This window comes from Rutilus rutilus (genome assembly GCF_951802725.1).
Source record: "Rutilus rutilus genome assembly, chromosome: 2".
NCBI lineage: Eukaryota > Metazoa > Chordata > Actinopteri > Cypriniformes > Leuciscidae > Rutilus > Rutilus rutilus.
Window position 1 is genome coordinate 25,948,892 of NC_140210.1, and position 21,649 is coordinate 25,970,540.

The following is a 21,649-nucleotide window of genomic DNA, read 5'->3' on the forward strand; positions in this document are numbered from 1 at the left end:
TCAAGCATGACGTCCAGAGAGGGGGAGTTGAACGTTATGTGCTCTGCAGTGAGCAAGCGTGGAACGGAATGACAGACACATTGCTTGGTGGGAAGTGGTTTTTTTTTTTGCGTCACATACGGACTCCTCCTACTTAAAAATACAGTTCCATCCCTCAACTACATTTATTAGGAGAACGCATGAGAGAACGTTGCTAAATTTGTTATTTGGATTGGTAGACCATAATCGAGAGCATTTCCGTAACTACATAGTTTTTGTCCGTAACTGCAATGTCTTTAATGTCCTTTGCATGTATGGTTTTCAGTGCGCCGCCATCTTGAACGCACTGCAAAACAGCCGAAAGAGAGAGAGATGCGTGTGTCGGTGTGACAGATGAATGATCCTTACCAGTTGTGGACCGACGAAGCTGAACTTTCAGTGTGATGACTCTGAAAAGAAACTGATCGAGGAATTGGGAAACCATGTCATCAACCCATTTGGGAAAACGCGCTTAAATGTCTAGAGATAAGATTATATTTCATCGCATTGTCGCAATCTTTTAACTAACGTTACCTCCTGGACTTTGTTCAAATGTTTTGTGTCATATTTATGTACTAGAATGAAAATGAGGCTGCCTTTAGGATTCATTACAAATGCAAAACTGCTTAATTCTGGCTTTAGAATCAGGCGTGGGATTCTTAATGGAATTACAAAAACGCCATTGCTGTCCAGTTGTAATATTTGCTGCAGGGCGGAGAGAAATTGGATAAAACCAGTGGGTTATGACACCGGTGTAATGACTTACAACAGTCTTACCAAGCAGAAAGAACCTCTGGTTTTGGCTCAAGAAAGAATTGCTTCCTGGTAAGGTACACTGTGGTCCATTACGGTAATTGAGATTTTCTTACATATAAGTATTTTTTCTTCTTTCTATAACATCTTCTTTTGTCAATTCCAGGTATAGCTGTGGTCCCACTGTTTATGACCATGCCCATCTCGGCCATGCGTGGTAAGTTTCTCTGCTTGCTAACTAGTTAGTTACAGAGTAGTTGCAGTTACGTTGAAACTAGGTTGCTAAGTTATTTTAATATCATTAATATTATAGGTTTTATGAACATTTACTTATAAATTTGAGTAAATCTTAGTTTTAGCAATTTTGTTGTTCCCTTTCGAGAGGTCTCTCATATTGCGTAAGTAGCTTACGCTATGGGAAAAACTAATTTTCTCGAGAATATTGAAGCCAAATTTTCAAAACACAGTGCAGCTGCACAGTAGACAGCTAGCTGAGCGTCTAGCGCGGTCATTGGCTGTGCTGCAGCAACTGCACAAACCTTTGGCGAGGTGGTTCATGCGCGCGAACCAATCAGGCCGCTTCATGCCCATATGCGTCAGAGCCCGCCGGAATGGGCGTGGCTTATAGCTATATAAGCCCAGGGGGGCAGAGTTTCATATTATTTTGAAGGTACCCCCGGGAGCCGCCATTGGCTAACAAGCCTTCACCTGCTGTTAGCATCCCATTGACTCCCATTCATTTTGGCGTCACTTTGACAGCGAATAACTTTACATCTGAGGCGTTTAAAGACTCCATTTGTCCATGGTTTATTTCTAAAGAAACACGACAATGTATAAAAGGCTCCATTACCTTGTATCTTACGTTATGGCCCCGTAGAAGCAGTTTTTGTAAAAGTAGGCTAACGATTGCGTCATAACCACGCGACTCTCTGGAAATTACCGTAGAGACACGAAGAGAAGCTTGCAGTCAATCGGGGGGACGTGGAGGCATAAAGTCCGATAAAGTCAAGGGAGAAGCCCATAGAGAGTCATGACGTTGCTCCTGCTCATAGCTCATGGACAGATCCTACTCACGCTTTCCGTCTCTGCAAGATTCGGAAGGGAATGGTTCAGATTTCGTTTGGCACAGCTACTAGAAAACTTACAACTGTCAGGCAGGCTGCTCACGTCACATCCACGTCATCAAGCTCAGTTTGAGTCTGCGCAGTACGCTCGGCAATCAGGAAATGAGGGCTTCTAATCTGCTTCACTTCACTCCATTGAAACCTATGGGGTCGCTGTGTCCAGTTTATATACTGTCTATGTATAAGCCCCCATTTACGCCATAGAATCAGATTTAATCTTCTTCAGCAAGTTTCCACTTCGCTGTCCTCCGGATTAAAGAAGCCTTCTTCGCCGCCGTCGAAAAGCCTTCAGCGGAACAAGTCACCTGCTAAGCAGCTCTGAGGACGCCGGCTTCCTGGTTTCACTGGATGCCGCCTTCAGCCCGCTGTTCTGCTGTGCCATCCTTTGCGCTATGTCCTTTTACAAAAAGCTAGTGTGTTCACTGCTGCGACTCGCTTTCTAAAAGAGCAATTTCACAGGCGTTGTTTCAAATGCCTCGGGTGACCTGCGCCTCATGCAGAGGCCCTCTCTTCGGCAGAGATCGTCACATCCTCTGCGCCAGAGTCCTGCAACGGGTCGGGTACCCGCATAAAAGTGGCTAAAACGGGTGGATTGTGACATTCCTAAAATTCACGGGCGGGGATGTGGGCAGATAATGAACTCCTTGCGGGCGGGTAGCGGATGAAAAATATGTGCAATATTTGTATGTCTAAATTACCATTACACATACGCAAATATGTGTTTTAGTCAGGCCATCCTTAAAAATATTCTTGTTTGCCGTAACCCGACCGACCCTGTCAATGTAGGACCGACCCAATACATTTGTTTTCCCCTTTTAGTCCGACCAACTTGCCAGTTGTAAACTTGCGTTAAGACCGAGGTTTTTTTTTTTTTTTTTTTTTTTACTCTTCAAACAACTAATACAAATGCAATAAAAGGATATTAATGATATTTTATTAAGTATTGTGTATATAAATTGCCCATATATACATACAAACGTAGGCTATTCTATTTCTTTTTAATAAAAACCCGTGGCGTCATCTATGATTATAAGGGCTGTAGGCTATATGCGAAATGAAACCGAAATCGCGACACTCAGGGCCACGAACCTACAATTAAAACTTTCACAGAGATTTCAAACAGGCATTTAAAACACCAAATATTAAGAATTGGCATATCAAGCAAAATAATATTCGATGATTGATCGAAAATCGTATCTCTCCCCCCATCTCTCCCCCCATATGCTCACCGGCAACACTCCGACATTAAATGTCTCTGTACTGTAGGCTAATAGGCCTATGTGTTGTAGCCCAGTCATTAAAAAACTATTTCGTTTCATATTCATGTTTAAATAAAATAATATTTTTTTTTAATTTTCATGTTGATTATATGAAAAGTGAAAAGCATGAATAAGATAAGATGATCCCGAATATCGGGAGACAAATGGAGTGGGCAGACATGATTTTGACCACTTCATTAAGTTTTGTATTAATTGTATCTTAATTTTAATCAATGTTTCATCAACCAATTTCCTGGATTTAATAAATAAGAGGTAGGTTATAGCAGGCAATATAATCAGGACACGGAGGCGCCGGTGCGTGAACTGGAGCGCGTCTATTAAATGAACCGAAACTCAGCGTATAAGCTATACTTGCCTCACAGACCTCAGAAATATATATATATAACTACTGCGAAGATCGCGAGTCAGCATCGTCAGCTTCATCTTTGACACAGAAAACACTTGTTTATTAATAAACAATTGAAATGTCTCCTTGATATATTTGATAATCTTTACTTCTACAGTTCTTTGTGACAGCTTTTAGGTGCGTTATTGGCAGCGCACTCTTACATGTTACATGAACGCGTCACCATCGCTCAATAGATTTTAGCTTGTGTGATTTATCGCGGGCATGGGTCGGGTAACGGGCCAAATATTAACGGGTCTGGGCGGGTGCGGATTTAATTTTGATATTATCACGGGTGACGGGTCGGATCTGGTGCTGAACTTTGCGGGTACGGGCGGGGGAGGGTCTCCAAAAATGGGCCCGTGCAGGACTCTGCTCTGCACTTCCTGTCTGGGCCGCGACCACACGGAAGCTGCAGTCTCTAAGGAGTCTGTGATGAAATGGCGCTCTCTACACTGAGGGCTCGACTGGCCAGCTGTATGCATTCCCTCCGGTCACGATGCTTCCTCAGGTCATCGACGGATCAGGGAGAGCAAGTGTGCAGTGCTCTTGATAGCTCCTCTCTGGAAGAATCAGCTATGGTTCTCCGAGTTGACTTAGCTACTGAAAACAGCTCCATGGCCGTTTCTGCTGAGGAGAGACCTCCTCACGCAGGCGAACGGAACGATCTGGCACCCCGTCCAGACTTGTGGGCCCTCCATGTGTGGCCCCTCAACGGGTATCCGGGGACCTCCCAGAAAGGGTGCTGAAATCCATCACTGAAGTGAGAGCCCCCTCGACTAGGCGTCTTTACGCTCTAGAATGGTCAGTGTTCTCCGGACCCCTGGACCCCTACTCATGCCGAGTGCCAAAGGTGCTCTCCTTTTTACAAGAGCTTTTGGACGTGGGGCACACCCCCTCCACGCTCAAAGTATATGTAGCAGCCGTAGCAGCCATAGCAGCATTTCATGCTCATGTGGCCGGGCAATCACTGGAAAGAAATGACCTGGTCAAGCGCTTCCTGCCTTGAATTCGGGCCCAATGACTCCAGAGTCGCCCCTTAAGCCGAGTATGTTCACAGGTATGTTCCTAAAGTGATCTCTACTCCGTTCAGAGCGCAGGTCATTTCACTATCAGCTCTTCCCCCGTCAGAAGACGAAAAAGACGCAAATCTACTCTGCCCTGTCAGGGCTCTTAGAGTCTATTTAGAGCGTTCTGCCCCGTTCAGGCAGTCAGAACAGCTCTTCGTATGCTTTGGCAGCCACACCAAAGGGCTCGTGGTCACAAAGCAAAGATTATCGCGCTGTATAGTGGACGCTATCTCGCTGTCTTATGAGTCTAAGGGCCTCCATTGTCCCATAGGCATCAGAGCTTATTCCACGAGAGGTATGTCGAGTGGAATACCAATTAAAGATATCTGTGCGGCGGCCGGCTGGTCCTCGCCGTCCACATTTATGAGATTTTATAACCTGGAAGTTTCCTCTTTACAAGCAAAGGTTCTTTCAATATAATAAGTGTTAAGCACAATTCATCATACTATAAGGCCCGATGTATATCCGGTCCTGGTTCAACCTGAACTACGGTTCTTATACCGTATTTTCCGCACTATAAGGCGCACTTAAAAGCCTTTATTTTTTTCAAAAAACGACAGTGCGCCTTATAATCCGGAGCGCCTTATATATGGATCTGGCGCCTTATGTTAACGTCTGTTAAACAACCGCTGACTCAAACCTTGTTTATACTTTCGCCTGACACCGGAGCGCGAGCCTCCGCTGACTGCGCGCGCAACTCCCCAAACAGACGAGGCATTTATACTTGACGCAACTGTTTTGTTTTAGACTGAACACCAGACCATACAACTGATTTAGACGCGCAAACTGGGTGCCGGTGTGATGAGATGTACTACTAATATCCGTCTGCTCGGGCAGATTCGGCTCAAAGTCATGCATCTTCGGATTCAGAGGCGCGCGCGCTGTTAAGCCGAATCTGCCTGAGCAGACGGATATTATTTTTTTTATTAACTTCGCGCTCATGCGGACGCGTCGAGTATAAACAAGGTATCTTGGTTTACATTTGGACTTTGGATGTGATCTTAGGCTTGAAAAGGTTGGTGACCACTGCATAACGCAAACCCAGTCAAACATTTGACTGCAGTATCTTCTATTCTATATGCGCCTTATAATCCGGTGCGCCCTATATATGAAAACAGTTCTAAAATAGGCCATTCATTGAAGGTGCGCCTTATAATCCGGTGCGCCTTATAGTGCGGAAAATACGGTACATTATAAATAAGGGGCTTGGCCCTTCTTATACATTATAAATCAGCGGCCTGATTGGTTCGCGCACATGAGCCACCTCGCCATAGGTTCGTGCAGTTGCTGCACCACAGCCAATGACCGTGCTAGACGCTCAGCTAGCTGTCTACTGCGCAGCTACACTGCGTTTTAAAAATTTGGCTTCAATATTCTCGAGTTTTTCCCATAGCGTAAGCTACTTACGCAATACTCGTTCCCTTCTCTCAGGGAACTGAGGTTACGGTAGTAACCGAGACATTTTTATTTTTATTATTTTGATACATTAAGTAAAACAAATGGAAGTGTGAAATGTTGCCTTGACAGCTAGCTGAAATTAAATAATTTTAAGTTATTTAATATTTTATTTCAGTTAACATTTATTTTATTTCAAATATCAAAAATGCTATTATAAATGCTATTTACAGTTTTAGTTTACTATATTAACCCTGGGTTGGTGTTTGTTCAGCAGTAAATACATTTCTCTGCCAGCTTCCTTTATTTTCTTCTTTTTCTTCCTTGTATGCAGCTCTTATGTCCGATTTGACATTCTGCAAAGGATCTTATCCAGACTTTTTGGAATCAATGTCATCCATGTTATGGTCATCACTGACATTGATGATAAAATCATACAAAAAAGCCTTGAGGTAAGTATCAACTTAAACTCTTTCACCAATGTTTCAGTATACAAGATTAGATACAAGATTTATGTGGAAGGATGTTTACACTTGTCAATTTTAAGACTTGAGAATTTTTTTTTGGTAATTTATTTTGCAGGAGAACGTCTCACCCACTGTCCTTACAAGAATGTATGAGGAAGATTTTAAGAGGGACATGCAAGCACTGCGGGTAAATACATTTATTTTTTTGTGGTGATTTGACTAAATGACTGAAACATTCATGCGTATTTGTCTGGTCTTTGTTCGTTTGTCCAGGTTCTTCCTCCAGCTGTATACATGAGGGTGACAGACAACATTCCCCAGATTGTAGCTTTCATAGAGCGCATTATCAGAAATGGACATGCCTATGTCACAAATCAAGGTGCCTCTCTCTCTTTCTTGTTGACAATTTAAGGTCAAGTCTTCCAAGGTTTTTTTTTTTTTTTTCTAAATATGAAGAGAAGATGAAACTGAATATACAGTATGATTTGTTGACCCAGGAAACGTCTACTTCAACACTCAGTCCATTGGTAGCCGTTATGGCAAGCTTGTGAATCTTGGAGGCATTGTTGGGGAGCAAGGTATGTTTATGACATCTGTTTTTTTGTCTTGGAGGTCTTCATCTATAATAGGAAATGTGGGTATCCTCAATCTTTAATCACACATGATTTGTCATTGCACATTTATTATAATCTTTTTCTGTGTTATTGAGCTAACTTGCTTGATAAAACTACTGGTATAGTAATAGTTAGAAATATTACTGATCATATATGTAATGTCTGTAGATAAGGGATAATTAATATGCTCTAGAAACCATGACCTAAATCCAATTGAGTGTTTTACAATTTCTTTTATTTTAGGGGTTCAGGATAAAAGGGATCCAAGGGACTTTGCTCTGTGGAAAGCATCCAAACCACATGAACCTCACTGGGTTTCATCTTGGGGACAAGGGAGACCTGGGTGGCACATTGAATGTTCTACAATTGCAAGGTAAATGCTCTACCTTAAGGCTGACCCACACTAAAAGATTTTAAAAATCTTAACAGATTTTCAAAATGTGAGAGACCACAAACTTGACGATAAAAAAAAAAATCATACATTTTTGTTCCTATCGTGTATGGAGTGCCGCGATGTGACCAAGACAGCACACCACACACTAACAGATTTCATTCACAAACAACCAGAGTCCTGACTGTGAACACAGGAAATCTCGCAAAAAAAGTCTCTCGCAGTTAAACGTGACTTTAGAGTAAACAAACATGGCGGATGACGGGCAAGAAGAAATGGTGATAATAATAGTGTTTGGAATACTTTTTACAGTAAATTTATCAATCACTTTTAACACACATCACATCACGGGAAAATCTGATAATATAATCTGTAGAACCATCAATATAAACGGGACTTAACTAGGATTGTAGTAAGGGGAGAATTGGGCTCAAAATTTGCCCCGATTATCTTGTAGTGTGTGGGTGCCTTACCAATTGACTTCTTATACCAAACGTGATATTGATATGTGTATTGCACTGATTTGATGTGTCTGATTATGAATGGATGCCAATTTTACATTTAGTCTTTGGTAGTAGCTTGAGAAAATGTATCTATTGTTCACAACATAATGGAGGTTTAAGTTCAGTCAGTTCAGTAGGTCTCTGATGGCAGAAAGGAAGAATATAAGTCATAGACTGTTGTGGAAGTCAGGCATTTTGGTACATTATCCTATGCCAATTTTGAAAGATGTGATCCATACTACAACCATAGGTCAGGAAAGATGCCACAGCCTATGACTACATTGACAAGCAGGGATGCTCCATAAAGTATGACTAAATAGGTCAAAATCAAGTTACGTCTGGAAAGTGTGAGCTACACTGAAAAAGAAAAAGAGTCTTGTTGATTTTCACTTGTGCTACAATCATTGATTTGGAATTCCAAGAAAGAAACAATGTTTTTAATGCTTTTTGAAACACCAAGACATGGTTTCACTACTTTCCAAGCAGCGTCGTCAATTTTGTGTCAAGTCGAATTTGTGTCAAGTTTTCACATGCGAGTTCAAAATGAAATATAGTAGCACAAGATTAAATGGAATGTTAATAAAAAAAAAATTTCCCTCTTTTCACTACTTTTCAGATAGTGAAAATGCATTTGAATGTGTGTAAAGTTTCAGACAATTTGGCAATTTAAAAAAATAAAATAATTTGTTGGTTATAAATGACGGCACCCTAAAAAAAGGTCAAAGGTCAGATGTAGAAAACTAAATTTGGAAAATGATTTGTCTTAAAAATATGTCAAATATAAAGTCATAATTTTATTTTCTACCTGTGATTTCACAATTAGTTCCATAGAGGGCTAAATTAATTTTAAATATAATTAATTTCCTTTTCGACAATGTTACACCCAGATACAGTTGTAATCAAAATTATTCAACCCCCATTGTAAATCAGGTTTATTGGCTAAATCTACAGACTTTCAGCTGTTTGCAATGAACAAATCGAACAAAAGTAATTGAAACAGCTCAACACAACAAATGTTTAAGTGGTTTCCTCAGATTCAACTGAAAATGCAACTTTTAATGACTTCTGCAGTCTCAAAATTACTCACTCACTAAATCACTCACGACAACACAAATCTGAAAAACAAGTGTTGTCTCAAGCACACCTGATGCAACTAATTGAGGGCTTCATTGAGCTTACACATGAACTGTCTGAACTTTGTTGAGTGTCACGTTTGAACTGCATGTTAGAAATATGGCTAAGTCAAAAGAATGGTCCAAAAAGTTAACAGAAGATATCATCACCCTTCACAAACAAGGAACAGGATACAAAAAGATAGCGAAGGCACTAAATGTTCAGCTTGCACAGTAAGGAGCGTACTAAACGCATGCCAGAACTCCAAGACGTACACCACTACTGACCCAAAAGCACAAGAAAAGTCGGCTCCAATTTGCTCAAAATCATATAAATATGCCACAGAAGTTTTGAGATTCTGTTCTGTGGAGCGATGAAACAAAACTGGATCTTTTCGGCCCTATGGATCAGTGATATGTCTGGAGGAAGAAGAATGAAGCAAATGCTAAATAGAACAGACTAACAGGTCTTTGAGGGTCAGAATTCTAGCTGATAGACAGGTGTTCAAATACTTATTTGCAGCTGTATCATACAAATAAATAGTTAAAAAATCTTATATTGTGATTTCTGGATTTTTTTTTTTTTAGATTATGTCTCTCACAGTGGACATGCACCTACGATGACAATTTCAGACCCCTCCATGATTTCCAAGTGGGAGAACTTGCAAAATAGCAGGGTGTTCAAATACTTATTTTCCTCACTGTATATATAATTATATATATAGCTGCTCTGGAGAAAACCGTGATGTCATCGTCCAGCTCAGTTCAGTTCTCATATAATGGTGTCAATGCAGGCAGATCAATATTATTGTTGAATATTAAATTAAATGTTAAATTGAATGTCCCCAACTAAGCAAGCTAAAAGCCAATGGCCAAAAGTTAAGCATGGTGGTGGCTCGGTGATGCTCTGCGGCTGTTTTGCATCCTCTAGCACAGGAAACCTGCAGTGTGTGGAAGGCAAGATGGATTCATTGAAGTATCAGGAAATCCTTGGAGGAAACGTCATGCCGTCAGTGAGGAAGCTGAAGCTTGGGCGTCATTGGACCTTCCAACAGGACAATGATCCCAAGCATATCTCAAATTCTACCAAGGCTTGGTTGCAGAAGAATTCCTGAAAGATTCTACAGTGGCATAACAGTCACCTGACTTGAACCCCATTGAAAATCTCTGGTGGGATTTGAAGAAGACGGTGGCAGCACGCAAACCCAAGAATATTACTGAACTGGAGGCCATTACTCATGAGGAATGGGCTAAGATTCTTCAGAAACACTGCCAGAAGCTGGTGTCTGGTCATACATCTTGTTTGCAGCAGGTCATTACAGCAAACGGGTGTTCTACTAAGTACTAAAGATGCTTGCCATGAAGGGGTTGAATAATTTTGAGTCATTAAAAGTTGCATTTTCAGTTGAATTTGGGGAAACCACTTGAAACATTTGTTGTGTTGAGCTGTGTCAATTACTTTATTTTTTATTTTTTATTACAAACAGCTAAAAGTCTGTACATTTTGCCAATAAACCTGATTTACAATGGAGGTTGAATAATTTTGGTGAATAACTGTATACGTCACAATAGATCAGAAAAGATCTGTCATTACTTCCATTTCATTTGTACTTTTAAGAGAATTAAAGTTTTCAGTTGAGGAGTAGTTTGAATTTTTTACTTTTACAAATATAAAATCTAAGGAAGGTCAAATACAAACATTGTTTTTAACTACAAAATTTTGCTTATTTTTAGAGTAATATAACACGCAAGTATAACCTTTTTTTTTTGCTTTTCTTGTCTGTAGCTCAGTGTTTGGAAGTCAGTTGGACATCCACTCCGGAGGGATTGACCTTGCCTTCCCACATCATGAGAATGAGATTGCCCAGTCTGAGGCGTATCATCAGTGTGAACAATGGGGAAACTATTTCCTGCACTCCGGTAATGCCCTCAGTCTTCTGGTTAAGTAGTAGTAATGGGTAGTAATATTTTAATGAGCAGTCTTTATTTTGTAGCATAGGATCTGTGAATATTTAGCTTTACGGCTCGTAAAGCTCTGTTTAATGAAAACTTTGTTTTTAAGGACACCTTCATTTGAAAGGAAGTGTAGAGAAGATGTCAAAATCCTTGAAGAATTATATAACTATAAAGGTAACAAATTATAAAAAATAAAATTGTAAAAGTATTAGTTCTGCACGTGTTTAATAGACAATAGCGTCTTTTAAATCTAACTCTCTTTATAATCTAGGATTTTCTGGCATCTTACACTGCTAATGAGTTTCGACTTTTTTGCCTTCTGACCAAATACAGATCAGGTATGTTACATGCTGAAAGGGACTCCTGAAATATATATATGGAGTTAATATTGTGGCATAATTAAACAAACAAATCCAGCATTTTGCAAATAAACTCGATCTGCTTTGCAAAGGAAAACTCGACTCGCAAACAAACAGAAAGCAATTTGCAAGTACAAAGGTCAATTTGAGCGAAAATGCAGTAGAGTAACAAATATGTATTGTGTTTTACAAATATAAATAAATGAGCCTAGATAATATTTCACAAATAAATACAAACCATCCTACAAATTGCATGTAACCTTTGAACAAATACCAAATCTAGTGCATACAAATGCATATCTGTCTGTTATGATTGTGAGACACTTGGCTTTTTATGAGATCTCTCGGCTCGATTTTCTCTCGAAGGTGTCCAGGCAGATATTCTCACAAATGCGGATGAGCAACTTCCTCTTCTAAAACAGTAGATGGCGCTAAGATAGGGGATTAATTTAGCGCTAGTCTCCCGGGAGAAGCACTGATTTGAAACTTGCCTTTGCCTAATGCCTACACCTGAGGAAAATGACCGCGGGTGAACACAACAGGCGTGTTTCTGTCTTACTTTAACTATAATTAACCTTTTTAAGGTTTTCTTTTGTAAAATGTTTATTACATATCTAGACAGAAATCCACATTAGCACTTAGTAACAATTCACTCTCTCTAGGATAGGGGAATCTATAAGCTGAAAGCTCTGCCATCATATGTTGCTTTTTTAAATGTTCTACATCGGACGCATGCGAAATGACTAAATTAGTGATTATGTCTACACTGAACGAACGTTCTCCATAAATTAATGAGAACATTTCATTTAATTGAAAGGAGGGTTTCATTTGTCTGTCCAAAATAATAATTTGGGCACTGCATACGTCACAGGCAAGTTAAAGGCAGGGTAGGTAGGAATGGTCTAAAAAACTTCTTTTTCAAATTTGTTTAAACTTTATGTACATATCAATACATAATTAAAATGTAAGTACTCTGAAAAAGAAAGTATAAAAATCGAGTGTCTGTAGACCTCTCAGGACTGTTTTAAAGACAGTTCATTATTTCCATTCACTCCACCCCCTCCCTTCTGGGCTCCTTCCAAAGCCACGCCCCCAAAACACAACGCCCCCAACCGCTGAGCTGAAGACGCATTATTTACCTGAGACAAGCAGAGAGGAAGGAGCGCAGTGCATGTAGTGACATGATCATGTCAGAATCACATGTAATAAAAAAATCTAACGCTAATTGCTTATGAATATAAACAAATAAGATGTATTTTAGTACTCACTATCAAGCTAGCATATTGATATTGGTAAATTTAAAATATATATTTTTTGATTCGCTAACGAGCTAGTTATATAAGCTAAAAACAGGTTGCATTGATACACTTTTTTACATTACCATCAGTTATATTGTGATGAAGATGAATTTCGTGTAAGATTCATAACATATATGGTGTTCTGCATGTAGGGATGTGGGAGATATTGACAAAAATGAATATCTCGATATTTTTTTCCAATATCTAGATATCGATATTCAGGCGATATTTTTGCCATCCTTCAAAGAAATGTGAGCAAACTGGCAAAGAAGGTCCAGTTGGTCTTTTGACTTGCTGCATTTGACCTATATTATTCTAGGCTATAGAAAAAAACAATAAAAGAGCTAACTAAACATAATCTGTGGCAGCCCCTACTTTTTCCACTTACAAAAAAAAAAAACAAAAAAAAAAAAAAACTTAACTAGGCACTTCTTGCAACAGTGATTATTAAATCAAACAACAATATTGTTGATGATCAATTCAAAGTAAAAAAAAAATAACATTTTCAAAACGGTATAAATCCATTCATTTTTCCCCCAAAATGCTATAAATCCATCTTTTTTTTTTCTAAATTTATGGTTTGTCTTTTTAAAAAAGTTTTTGTCTTTTATTTTTCGTGTTTGCATTTATGAGGAAAAAACAATATTACTTGACAGTTCTCCATTATAGACGCGAGCGCTCTGAAAGCTGCACGAAGACTTTCAAACTTTAACAGAGACCTCAAAACAGAAAGCACAAAGCCTTTCTTTAAAACGAATTTCGTTTTGTATTAATTGTATCTTAATTTTAATATTTTTTTTTCATTAATTCATTAATATTTTCATTCCTGGATTAAATACATAAAGTAAATATAGGCTATCAATCACAACATAAGGTGCTTGAACTGGAGATTATATCATCGTGAACCGAACCGTAGCCTCGCCTCACAGGCCTAAAAAATGTGGAATATATTTACAGAAATCTGGTTCTAAACAAAACCATCCAAAACAAAATAAAACTATGTAGCCTAATAAATGTGCATTTCTCCGGTGTATGCGTTCACTAGCCTACTGCGAAGATCGCGAGTCAAATATCGTCAACTTCATCTTTGCAGCCGACAAAGAAATTAATAAACAATTAAAATGTCTTATTGCAATATTTTACACATTCATAATCATTACTTTTGCTGGTTCTTTGAGGCAGCTTTTTAGGTTTATGGCGTTTTGGAAAAGAGCTCTTCATGTACGTACAAACACCGTTTCACCAAGGCACAGCAGCCCTTCAGCACATAATAACAAAAAGAGAAAAAGCACGGACTTACTAATTACGAAACTTTGATGTGGTTGAACAGCTGAAACAGTCACAAATTCCTCTGCAACTCAAACATTCTCAGTACGAGTTATGAAGGAAGAGAACAGCATTACAGTTTTCAGCGCGTCCTCCTTTGATTGCTGTGTTGTGACTGGAAAAGTGCGTGCAGGTCAGGAGCACATGCGCAAAACGTAGGTTTGTAAAATGTCCTTTTGTAAAATAAAAATAATTTTAGGGCGAAGCAGAGGAGGTCGTGCAAGAGGCCGTGGCGTGCAACTAGGGTCCGAGGAAGTAGAGGCTGAGGACGGGGTGGTCGCTGGAAAGCCACGATGATATTGACACGCGTTTTATTTCTTTGTTTATCCAAAGACTTTTTGTTCATTTTACCTTTTCTTGTACTGTCTTCTTTTTTTGCCTTGTTTGCCTTCGCTAACTGCATGCCGGTAATGTGAATTTTGATTGCTCTTTCTCTGCCATTGTTTTGCTATTCCTAGGTTCAGTGCCTCTCGAATTCCTCAAATCAAACGTGCGCGCGCAAGTGGGCAGATCCCGTGGCAAAAGGGTGGTTGCCATGGTTGCGAGAGAGAGTGACAGTCGCCTAAGCCAATCCTTTGATTCGTCCCGAATTGAAATAATGAGCTGTGTTTAATACAGATTAAACGGTCTAGAGTCACTTGATTGTTATACTCTTTTTTTCAGAGTACTTACATTTTAATTATGTATTGATATATATAGAAAGTTTTAACAAATTTGGATCTTTTATTTTTATATAGTCCTACCTACCCTGCCTTTAAGAAACAATTGCATATTGTTTGTTTTGTTCATTAATTATTTTATTACATTAACAGTTAAGTGACTGAATTCCAACTAAATAAATAAATAAGTGGGACCCTCCTTTCAATTAAATGAAATGTTCTCATTAATTTATGGAGCACGAAAGAAATAGACTCGTTCAGTAAATGTAACGTTTTTACAAAAATGTAAAAAAGCAACATATAATGGCAGAGCTTTCAGTTTATAGATTCCCCTATCCTAGAGAGAGAGTGAATTGCTATATGTGCTAATCTGTCTAGATATGTAATAAACATTTTGCAAAAGAAAACCTTAAAAAGGTTAATTATAGATAAAGACAGAAACGCGCCTGTTCACCGGTCATTTTCCTCAGCTGTAGGCAAAGGCAAGTTTCAAATCAGACAGATATGCATTTGTATGCACTAGATTTGGTATTTGTTCAAAGGTTACATGCAATTTGTAGGATGATTTGTATTTATTTGTGAAATATTATCTAGGCTCATTTATTTATATTTGTAAAACACAATACATATTTGTTACTCTACTGCATTTTCGCTCAAATTGACCTTTGTACTTGCAAATTGCTTTCTGTTTGTTTGCGAGTCGAGTTTTCCTTTGCAAAGCAAATCGAGTTTGTTTGCAAAATGCTAGATTTGTTTGTTTAATTATGGCACAATATTAACTCTATAGATATACTCCTACAAAGAGACAGATATTCTACATTTACTATACATTTTCTGTGGGTCTTTTAACCTTTCCAGCAATTGACTATAGTGATGCTAGCATGAATGAAGCCCGATCTACCTTGTCCTCCATCTCTGCCTTCTTCCACAACGCACAGGCCTACATGCAGGGCCATTTACAGTGCCAGCCTATAGAGGAGGGACTTCTTTGGGAGAGGTAAAGACAGACTCTGATATACATTTTGAACAGTAGAATGACACGAATAAGGCCAGGTTCATGCACTTCTCCTGTGTTTTCTGTCTTTTCATGCGTGACTATATGGGCTCTGTCACTGTGTCATGATATATTATATATTCAGTCACTGCAATATCATTGGGAATCACTTTCAGAACAATTTTTTCCAGTTGATAAATGATCAAATTGACTAGGTGAAAAAGCTGATGATGACAAAGCCTTGGTCTCCAACTCCTTTTTGTCTTCACTGTCTTTGTTTGGTCAAGGTTGTCTGCTACACAGACCAGCGTTGGGCAAGTACTCGCTGATGATTTTGACACCCCAAAAGCAATGGATGCCATTATGAGCCTCATTCACCATGGCAACTGTCAGCTTCAGCCTGTTACTAAGGTAACATCATAGGGTAGGTCACTGAGGCCTCACATTCTTTATATCCTCATAATATTATATTTTAAACCTTAATTTATATTTATTAGTCAAAGACTAATTGTACTGTCTTTTTTGTGTTTGGAAGGTTCATGGGCCTAGGAGTCCTGCTGTATTTGGAGCCATGCTGTCCTATGTCAGGGAAATCATGGGTGTTTTTGGAGTTGATCTGCTGGATGAAAAGGTGAGAGATCAAACTTTTCTTTCTTTTTTTTATGTTACATTTCAAAATAAAAAAATTCATGAATAGGAGAAATCGTGTTATAAAAGAAATTGGCACCCTGCTCCCTACAAAGACAGCACCCTTAAAATAAATAATTCAATACAGTCACCCGTGTACACCGTTTAACAGTTTTGACTTCACACAAGAAGCGTTAGTTAAATAAACAGCCAGTTACACAAGAGCTAAGATATCACAGCAACACGTCTGAAGCAGGAGAGGGAAACTTGAAGAATGGAGATCCTCATACCGCTTCTATCTAGTGCAGCGGCAGCCGCCGACTCCGAGCCTCTCCGATCTGCCCATATAGTCAGCCAGCCTGTCAAACACTGATGAGCACAGAGAACAGGAAAGGAAACAAACATACCTGCACACTCATATACACTCCCACACAATAATGTGGACATATTATACTTAGAAACAAAGATAACATCCAAGGATGTAACACCTAGTGTTTGGTTTCTTTTGTGCTCTAGTACAGTGGTTCCCAATTCCAGTCCTCGTGACCCTCTGCTCTGCACATTTTGTAGGTCTCTCTTATCTGACACACTCAGTTCAGTTCATGGAGTCTCTCCTAATGAGCTGATGATCTGGTTCAGGTGTGTTAAATAAGGGAGACATACAAAATGTGCAGAGCAGTGGGTCACGAGGACTGGAATTGGGAACCACTGCTCTAGTAGATGCCTCATATTTATTTGATTACTTTTCATCTCAGTCAAGATATACACATAAATTATTTTTTTCCTTGTAGACACTGACGTCCTTTTTCTTTATAAAAATTAAATCATTGCAACACATGATGTTTCAATAACAAAATTCGGGAGGCGCACTTTCAGATAATTAACTCAATTCACGACATGATAGGTATATACAGTATACAGCAGACTTGCCTCTGCTCCATGACAGTTTTCCAGCATTCATCCACCACCCCATCTCCTCATTTTTGACTATTCCTATCCCAACTTGGGATGAGGAAGTATTCTGGGTGTGGGCCAAATTCCGGGCTCGGAGCCTCCCCTCGGACAGCACGCCAAATGCGCATAACCTTTACACTGTTTAATTATACTGTATGTAAGTGTGAACTCGTACATTTCAATAATTTTACACTGTGTCCCTTAGGACGTCCATGATTCCTCCGGAGTTTTGAATAATGTGGTGGAGGAGTTGGTGCATTTTCGGAGTGAGGTTCGTAAATTTGCACTTTCTGTGCAAGACCAAGCTCCACAAGACCCCAAGCCTGGCAGTAAAATTCAGAAAAGTCATCCACAGTCAGACAGAATACCCTTGCTGAAGGCCTGTGATGCCTTAAGGAATAATCTAGCACCCCTTGGAGTCCACATTAAGGTAAGACTTCAAGACATCCTGTTAGACTAAGGCTGTTTCTCAATTCCAAGAATGCAAAGAACGGACTTGTGTTCTCGATGAGACTTTTTACTTGCCATGTGTTTATGGTTCGTCAATGTTAGATTCTTTTTAATATGCCAAAAAAATACTGCCGCTTTCTTAAGGTCTTTATCACTTTATTAAAATTAAGCAAAAGAGACGGACAAATGTTTACTTTCACGAGCTGTCATGTATTTCAAACTTGCAGCGGGAATCTTTTAAGTGAGAACGAGAAGTTTAAAGCTTACAGGCTTCCGTACGTCGACCGCTCACTGCGTCTTCTGGGATTTTTAACGGTTCAATTCTCTCAAGTCTGCATTCTATGCATCCTCAATATAAAAAACACATCCGGGCACTTTCATGCATCCCCTGTACTTGCGTTCTTGAGTATTGGAATTGAACTTTGACGTTTGATCATGACGTAGTACAAGGACGCAAAATCGCTGAAGAACGCATATTGAGAAACAGCCAAAGTGCAGCAGAGCCTTTAAAGCCTCCAACACCTTCTGTCAAAGCACATTGCAAGGCTTGTTGTGGTTAACGGTGCTAATATTTTGATTTTGGTTTCAGGATAGAAGCACAATCTCCACTTGGGAAATTACAAGAGGAGAGACGAGGAAGAATTAACCACTTACTGAATTGGACCAAACCTTTATCTATTAGAACTTGGACATGCTGTTTGAAGCATCTCATCGGTTGACTGTTCAAGTTTTTCTTCAAAGAAATTACAGTTTAACTGAAGACACTTGCAAAAATGTTTTGTTATTACCTCTATTGTGCAACTAAAGTTGGAACACAACTGTAATCATAACCACATATTGAATCTGTAAATGTAAATAAAACAACTCTTGTTCATAGTTTATCCTCAAGTAGAGCTTAACCCTTTCTTAGCCATTCTTGTACAGAAATAACTAAAGCAAAGGATCCTTATCGAACTCCACTGGCTGAAGATATATATATTTTTTTTTTCTTAAATTAATTTAAAAAATTAATCATTTTTATTTAATAGACAGTTTTTCCCTTAATATGGATTTAGACTCCTCACTCGAGGTGCTATATTCCATTTGTCTACCCTTTTTGGACTCGGTAGCCCCACTTCATGTCAAAAAGTGCAAATCCAGACCTGAGCCCTTTCTGAATGATGTGACTTGTGGGTTGAGGATAACCTGTAGAAAATTTTAACGAAAATGGATAAAAGACAAGTTACAGGTATCTTTTCAAATGTTACGGGAGTCTCAAGACAACTATCAGAATACCGTAAAGATGGCTAAGAGAAATTATTTTGCAGAAGCAATTACAAAAAATTGTAGTAAGCCGCAAGTTTTTTTTTTTCTATATTAAATTCTGTATTTAATCCAACCACTGATGTGTTTTCTCACCCTCCAATTTTCACTTGTGAGGCATTTTTGGATTACTTTGTCCAAAAGATCTCTGAAATTAAATCCATGATCAAACCTAGTTTGTTTGATCCTTCAGTTGTCCGACCACCATTTGTTAGTTTTGACCATTTTGAAATTATCTCCTTGCAGTCACTAGCCGAGGTAATCAAGCAGTCAAAACCAAATGACTGTTTATTAGATATTATTCGAGCGAGATTAGTAAAGGAAGCATTTGATGTTCTTGGCCCTAGTTTCCTATCTATTATAAATAATAGTCTTTTAACAGGAGTAGTCCCTAATCAGTTTAAACATGCTCTTGTCCAGCCTCTTTTGAAAAACACACATTTGGACCCTGCTGTTGTATCAAATTATCGGCCAATTTCAAAGTTACCTTTTTTTATCCAAGGTTTTGGAGAAGGTGGTTTTGAATCAAATAAACACTTTTTTGCTTCAAAACAATATTTATGAAAATTTTCAGTCAAGTTTTAGGGCTTACCATAGTACTTAGTTGGCTTTGATCAGGGTTTTAAATGATTTATTGACTGCAGTTGACTCAGGGTCTTAAGCAGTTCTTGTTTTACTGGACCTTAGCGCTGCATTTGACACCATTGACCATGAGATTTTACTCTCACGCCTTGAAAAGGTTGTGGGAATTCACGGTATAGCGCTTGCATAGTTCGTCTTTTCTTTTAAACTGAACTTTTTCTGTAAATATTGGTCAAGATTATTCACAACCTGCCTCTTTGCTTTGTGGGGTTCCACAGGGGTCCATTCTCGGCCCAATTTTGTTTTCTTTGAATTTGTTACCCCTTGGGTCAATTTTTAGCAAGCATGGAATCCCCTTTCACTTTTATGCAGATGATATGTAAGTCTATCTTCCTCTGAAAAAGAACAGTAAGAAGCAAATAGAGTCGTTGTGGGACTGTAATACATGACATCAAATCATGGTTATCTTTAAAAATTGTAAAACTAAATGAAGGTAAACCTGAAGTTGTGTGGTTTGGAGTTCCAAATAATTTTGTTGATCTGGGTTGTTTAGCCCCCTTCCTTAAGCCATTAGTGCGAAATTTTTGAGTTCTTTGACAGTGATCTCAAGATTGAGAAACAGATTTATTCTGTGGTTAAGTCTTGTTTTTATCACTTGAGATTAATAGCGAAGGTGAAACCATTTTTGTCCACGCTTGATCTCGAAAAACTGATTCATGCTTTTGTATTTACAAAGCTAGATTACTGAAACTCACTATATGTCGGCATAAAAAAATCATTGCCCGCTTACAACTGGTCCAAAATGCTGCGAGGCTTTTGACAGGTACTTGTAAAAGAGACCATACTACTCCAGTTCAGCTGACCAGCTGGTTTTAACGACTCCTAGAACTAAACGGAGGAGTGAAGATCGAGCTTTTGTAGCGATAGCTCCAAAACTCTGGAATGATCTACCCCTTTCTCTCAGATCGGCACACACATTAAGAGTTTTTAAACACAAGCTTAAGGAATACCTCCTCGCATTAGCATTTAATGGGGTATAGTAGTTGTTCTTGTATTAAAACTGAGAGGTTTATTTCGCTGTTATTTTAAGTGTGGTTTTAGTGTTGTGTTTTTATGGTTGTCTTGTCTTTATGTGTTTTAGATATTGTACAGCACTTTGTTCAATGGTCAGTTGTGTAAAAGTGCTTAATAAATAAAAGAAACAAAACGAAACGAGAATGATATGGTATAGCCTACTATTCATAAAAATTTTAGGGCAAAGTTATTCACATTTGGCTACTTGATGTTTGATTGGTGGAAGACTTGTGTGCAGTGTCTATTTTCTCATCATTTCACATATTATGTTTTTCTTCTGGAAAAAAAAAATCATAATTTGATATTAGAGCATATTCTGTAGTGGTTCTCTCAAGACCTCTGTACATTCAAAAGAATTATACCACTGTTTTAGCAAGACAGACATTTTTGACTGTGAACTATCATGTCTGAAAATGATAAAATACTTTTTGGAAACAACGTTTTATAGTGCTGGTTTGTCATCATGTAAGCAGTAGGCTAGCCTATAACATTTTAAACTGGTTATGGAAAATCAAAATGGACCACTGTCATAAGTTTTCTCCTTAAAAAGGGAAGAATAAGAGTAAAATATGTTATAAAAAAAAGAGACTATCTAAATAATAATAAACTCAAATGAAAGGCCTGGGAAGCAGTCATTACTCTGATGTCATAGGCTACACCTAAATAGACAAATAACTTGGGGAAATTGGAGAAGATTAATTTATAAAAAATAACAAAAATCTGTCTTTTGACTTATGTGTGACGACATAGCAGTTTAAATCGGGAGTCAGGACTTTTTTGCATTGTGCCATTGGTCTTGAGTTTCCTGTTGCGTCATTGCTAGAAGTGAATTTTTAAGTGCTTTTGACATGGACCGTGTTTTTAAGCACGAACAACACCATTTCAAAACACTTAAATATCTCGGAAGACCTGGAGAGAATCTGCTCCTTAAGGTTTTTGTACGATACAAGCCAAAA

At 38.6% G+C, this 21,649-nt stretch overlaps 2 protein-coding genes across 3 annotated transcripts in view; both read left to right on the top strand.

The window, feature by feature from the left end:
• cbsa (cystathionine beta-synthase a) overlaps positions 1 to 21,649 on the top strand; it is a gene marked incomplete at its 3' end in the record, with an annotated part of 356,940 nt that overhangs the window by 151,817 nt on the left and 183,474 nt on the right. The window lies entirely within an intron of this gene.
• Positions 35 to 21,497, top strand: cars2 (cysteinyl-tRNA synthetase 2, mitochondrial). Of its 2 annotated transcripts, none has more exons than XM_084401857.1 (15): positions 35 to 843; positions 938 to 988; positions 6,360 to 6,477; positions 6,608 to 6,679; positions 6,766 to 6,871; positions 6,990 to 7,070; positions 7,350 to 7,479; positions 10,899 to 11,032; positions 11,175 to 11,242; positions 11,340 to 11,406; positions 15,569 to 15,707; positions 15,992 to 16,115; positions 16,240 to 16,335; positions 17,491 to 17,715; positions 18,325 to 21,497. In XM_084401857.1, exons 1-15 carry the CDS (start codon positions 599 to 601, stop codon positions 18,379 to 18,381), a joined length of 1,713 nt encoding a protein of 570 aa, XP_084257983.1. In that variant the 5' UTR covers positions 35 to 598; the 3' UTR covers positions 18,382 to 21,497. The 2 variants fall into 2 exon arrangements, with proteins under 2 accessions (XP_084257983.1, XP_084257984.1); XM_084401858.1 differs by having other exon boundaries at positions 135 to 848.